Here is a 5,087-nt window from a genome sequence, read left to right on the forward strand (position 1 = left end):
GTCAGAGAGCCAGTTTTGGCCCAATCCCTGCAGGCCAGGCCCAGGGACCCCACCTGCCAGAGGGACCCCGCTCACTCCACACATGACCTTCAAGCTGTGTGGCTGCCCCAGGTGCAACCGGCCCGGGAGGAAACTCTAAAGGTTGGCTCCAGGGTGTGTCTGGCCCTCTAGCCCAGTCCCGCCCTGCTGACCACCTTCTAATTAATTTCCTTTCAATGTGCACAAATCCGTGCACCAGGGCACTAGTAGAATATGAACACCCTTGACTCAAAACATACTAACTCTCAGGCACAAAGGCTGTGTGTATGTCAGGATAAGGAAACGGGCATTGAGCGTAGAGATGATAATTCTCTTCTCAGGAAAAAGCACCTTAAACAGAAGGCTTTTGGCCTGGATTTATCGTTATTTCGTTTGAGTCCCACCTAGACCTCCTGATGTTTAGGAAGTCACGTGTTCCTTATGAAATGATAACTCTTTTCTCTCTCTCTTTTCTCCCCAGACTATGTCCGAGAGTCACAATGAACTTGCATAATAACAATACAACGTTGCCGTTGTTGCCAAACCTCAGCTCCCTCTGGGTACCCGGCTCCCCAGGTGCAGGGCTGCCCCCGGGCACGGCCACTGATTCCGGCAGCTACAACGTTTCTCAGGCAGCTGGGAATGCCAGTCCTGCCAATGGCACCGTCAGCGACCCTCTGGGAGGCCACACCGTCTGGCAGGTGGTCTTGATTGCCGTCCTCACGGGGGTCGTGGCCCTGGTGACCATCATTGGCAACATCCTGGTCATCGTGGCGTTTAAGGTCAACAAGCAGCTGAAGACCGTCAACAACTACTTCCTCTTAAGCCTGGCCTGCGCCGATCTGATCATCGGGGTCATTTCCATGAATATGTTTACGACCTACATCATCATGAATCGCTGGGCTATGGGGAACTTGGCCTGCGACCTCTGGCTTTCGATTGACTATGTGGCCAGCAACGCCTCCGTCATGAACCTGCTGGTGATTAGCTTTGACCGGTACTTCTCCATCACCAGGCCGCTCACCTACCGAGCCAAAAGGACAACGAAAAGAGCCGGCATGATGATCGGCCTGGCCTGGGTCATCTCCTTCGTCCTCTGGGCGCCTGCCATCCTGTTCTGGCAGTACTTCGTGGGCAAGAGAACCGTGCCCCCGGGGGAGTGTTATATCCAGTTCCTCACCGAGCCCACCATTACCTTCGGCACGGCCATCGCCGCCTTCTATTTGCCCGTCACCATCATGACGATCTTATACTGGCGGATCTATAAGGAAACGGAAAAGCGTACCAAAGAGCTGGCCGGGCTGCAGGCCTCCGGGACGGAAGCAGAGGCGGAAAACTTTGTCCCAACCACGGGCAGCTCTCGGAGCTGCAGCAGCTACGAGCTGCAACAGCAGAGCGTGGCGCGCTCGGCCCGCAGGCGGTGCGGCTGCTGCGACTTCTGGCTCCCCACCAAGACCTGGCAGCCCAGCGCCCAGCGCGTGGAGCCGGACCACAGCAGCAGCGACAGCTGGAACAACAACGACGCGGCGGCCTCCCTGGAAAACTCCGCGTCCTCCGACGAGGAGGACATCGGCTCGGAGACCAGAGCCATCTACTCCATTGTGCTCAAGCTGCCCGGGCACAGCACCCTCCTCAATTCCACCGCGCCACCGTCCCCGGACAGCCTGCGGGTGCCCGACCCAGCGCAGGGCACGGCGGGCGTGGAGCGGAAAGCCAGCAAGCTGCAGGCCCAGAGGAGCATGGACGACGGAGGCCGCTTTCCAAAGAGCTTCTCCAAGCTTCCCATCGAGTTAGAGTCGGCCGTGGACCCGGCCAAGACGTCCGACGCCAACTCCTCCGTGGGGAGGTCCACGGCCACGCTACCTCTGTCCTCCAAGGAGGCCACCCTGGCCAAGAGGTTTGCTCTGAAGACCCGGAGCCAGATCACCAAGCGGAAGCGGATGTCGCTCATCAAGGAGAAGAAAGCCGCCCAGACCCTCAGCGCCATCCTGCTCGCCTTCATCATCACCTGGACGCCCTACAACATCATGGTCCTGGTGAACACCTTCTGCGACAGCTGCATCCCCAAAAACTACTGGAACCTGGGCTACTGGCTGTGCTACATCAACAGCACCGTGAACCCCGTGTGCTACGCCCTGTGCAACAAGGCCTTCCGCACCACCTTCAAGACGCTGCTGCTCTGCCAGTGCGACAGGCGGCGGCGGCGCAGGCAGCAGTACCAGCAGCGGCAGTCCGTGACCTTCCACAGGTGTGTGCCCACGCAGGACCTGTAGAGTGAGCGGGGTATATGGCCGTGCCCTTCTACAGGTGTGCGCCCAAGCAGGAACTGTAGAATGAGTTTGGCCAATGGCCATGACTTTCTACAGCTGTGCAACCAAGCAGGACATGTAGAGTGAGCTTGGTATATGGCCGTGCCCTTCTGCAGGTGTGCGCCCAAGCAGGACCTGTAGAGTGAGCTGGGTATATGGCCGTGCCCTTCTGCAGCTGTGCAACCAAGCAGGACCTGTAGAGTGAGCTGGGTATATGGCCGTGCCCTTCTACAGCTGTGCAACCAAGCAGGACATGTAGAGTGAGCGGGGTATATGGCCGTGCCCTTCTGCAGGTGTGCGCCCAAGCAGGAACTGTAGAATGAGTTTGGCCAATGGCCATGACTTTCTACAGCTGTGCAACCAAGCAGGACGTGTAGAGTGAGCTTGGTATATGGCCGTGACCTTCTGCAGGTGTGCGCCCAAGCAGGAATGGTAGAGTGAACTTGGTCAATGGCCATGACCTTCTACAGGTGTGCACCCAAGAAGGACCTGTAGAATGAACTCGGTCAATGGCCGTCACCAAACACACACGCCAGCCCACAGGCCTTCGGAGGGCGTCCGTGGGGGGTGGGGGAGGATGATTCCGGGTAAATAATGTTCTTACCACTCAGATGAGAAAGCTGCCTGTTTACTGAACCATTGGATAAACCCATTTTAATACAAAAAAAGTCAAATATTAATTCAGAGGGGGGGAAAAAACGTATTACTGAATATAAAGAAAGTGACTCTGAAATAGACTTCAAGTGTTTTTTCTTAAAGAGGAAAAAAATTGCTTCATGGCCATTCGACACCCATGCTTGCCTCTTTTCATGTCCGTGAGTCCTGGAATCTCAGGGCCACACAGCCGGCTGCCCTCGATGCCGCGTCCTTTACACAGACGGACCCCAACAGTGTGGATTCGGGTTCCGCGTGGACAGGGCCCGGCGACTGCCTCCGCGGCCCTGAGGTTGTTTCATCCGCCGCTAAGCTGCACCTTCTCGCCCCAGTAGAGCTGTTCGTCTCCTCTTTGGTGTGTTGTGAAACTGTGGACTTGATTTTTGATTCCTGCCGAGTCCTGTTTGGTGCAGTTCAAGTTTTGTACAAATAAATATATAAGGACATGGATATGTGTGAGTGTGTGCGAGTTCCACATACACACACACACCATGTATACGATATAGTGGGAATCCTTGAACTGGAAAGCTATTCCCACAAGACATGCTTTCAGTACTTTGGTAACTAAAGTTCTCCAGACCCTAACACAACATAAAGGCGAACCCAACCCAGAGTCACGTTTCCAAACCCAGGGCTGTTTGACAAAGACCACCCTGGAGAGCGTGCCCGGCCTTCCCGCAGATCTGGGCCGAGGAGTCAGCCTGGGATCAAGGTCAAGCCCCAGGACTTGGCCAGACTGAGTGTCAACCATCTCCTTTTTTGATATCCTCAGCAAAGCTCCATCCCCTGGGGCCCCTGTGAGCTCCAACACTGAACCCCAGCCCCAGGTTTGAATGGAATTGTCCAACACTGAATGTGCCCCAACCAGGCTGCTTCCCACGCAATGATCGTGTCACATGGGAAAGTCACACACAGCAATGTGTGTGGGAAAGCAGGCCGGCTCGCGAGGGAGGGCGAAGGAAGGAGCGGCTGGCATCACCCCGGTGAAGACTTTCCCCCTTGGTCACGTAGCTCTGCCCAGCGCCTCCTGGTCCATCCTGTGGCCTCACCTGGGGGGTGGGGCTTAGGCAGTCACGTGTCTTCTACAGAAAGCATGGCACTTTGAAAAGTCATGTTTCAAATGGATTTGGGGGTTGTTGGGGGTTTTTTTTTACATTTTTTTAAATGACTTTTTTATTCTTCTCTGAATTGACCAAAATGTTAAATGTTCTATTTGGGCGTGGGGGTGGGGGCACTGCTGTTGGTATCATTTTTGTTGCTGCTTTCATTGTTGGGGTTGTGTGGGGAGAGGGTGGGGAGGGGAGGGGCGGGGGGGGGGACATCTCACCTTTGTACAGGCCTCCGTGAGGAGGGGCGGGGCCAGAGCTGCTTCTGTGTCCGTGTGAGCTGATGTTTACAGATGACTTTGACGACCATGGGGGGGGGGGGATGGGGGGGGTACTGTGGCGTCTGTGTTTCTGAGCTATTTAATTTTGTGTTCTGTTTCTATGAAGAACTATTTATGCATACTTCACCACATGTCTGTTCACGTTGATCCATATTGCTCTTCGGTCTTCAGCTGGGGTGCCTTGAAAGGGGCTCCCCGAGGCCCCACTCGAGCAGCGAGTCCAGTGCTCCCAGCTTTCACGAGGCTGAGAACTGTCATTCTGTGGGCATAATAAATAAAGCCAACTGTAACTTCAACATAAAGTTTAACTCCGTAGTGACCCTTGACCGGGGCCGGACAGAGCCCTCATCACCCTTGTGTTTGAAATCACATGACAAAGAGAAGGCAGCAAATCAGTGTTATTGAAAGATTTTTTTGAGGGGGGGGGGTGGGAGGGAGGGCCACATTTAACCAAAGAACAAGAAAAAAGAGCAGAAGCTATTTTCTAATGTGTATAGCTATCCCCAGGATGTGATGTTACCCACCCATGAAATGTCTAGTGAGTACCTGCACCTATAGCTCATGTCTCCGGTGAGCTGGCACTAATAAACCTGTGAATGCTAATCCGCGTCTCCCGTTCTTCCGTGATTTCCATCCGTTTTGAATCTTCGAAACTGCCTCTCCTTCAAAGGGCTGTTTCTTGTAGTAAAAAAAAAAAAAAAAAAGTCAACAATTAGAAA

At 54.4% G+C, this 5,087-nt stretch overlaps 1 protein-coding gene across 1 annotated transcript; it reads left to right on the forward strand.

The window, feature by feature from the left end:
• The first annotated feature begins 500 nt into the window (after positions 1-500).
• CHRM3 (cholinergic receptor muscarinic 3) lies at positions 501-3,431 on the forward strand. Its single transcript, XM_081114581.1, has one exon. It carries the CDS (start codon positions 519-521, stop codon positions 2,289-2,291), a length of 1,773 nt encoding a protein of 590 aa, XP_080970707.1. The 5' UTR covers positions 501-518; the 3' UTR covers positions 2,292-3,431.
• The last annotated feature ends 1,656 nt before the right edge of the window (positions 3,432-5,087 follow it).

Source organism: Myotis nattereri (assembly GCF_964212035.1).
Source record: "Myotis nattereri genome assembly, chromosome: 20".
In the NCBI taxonomy this organism is placed as follows: Eukaryota; Metazoa; Chordata; class Mammalia; order Chiroptera; family Vespertilionidae; genus Myotis; species Myotis nattereri.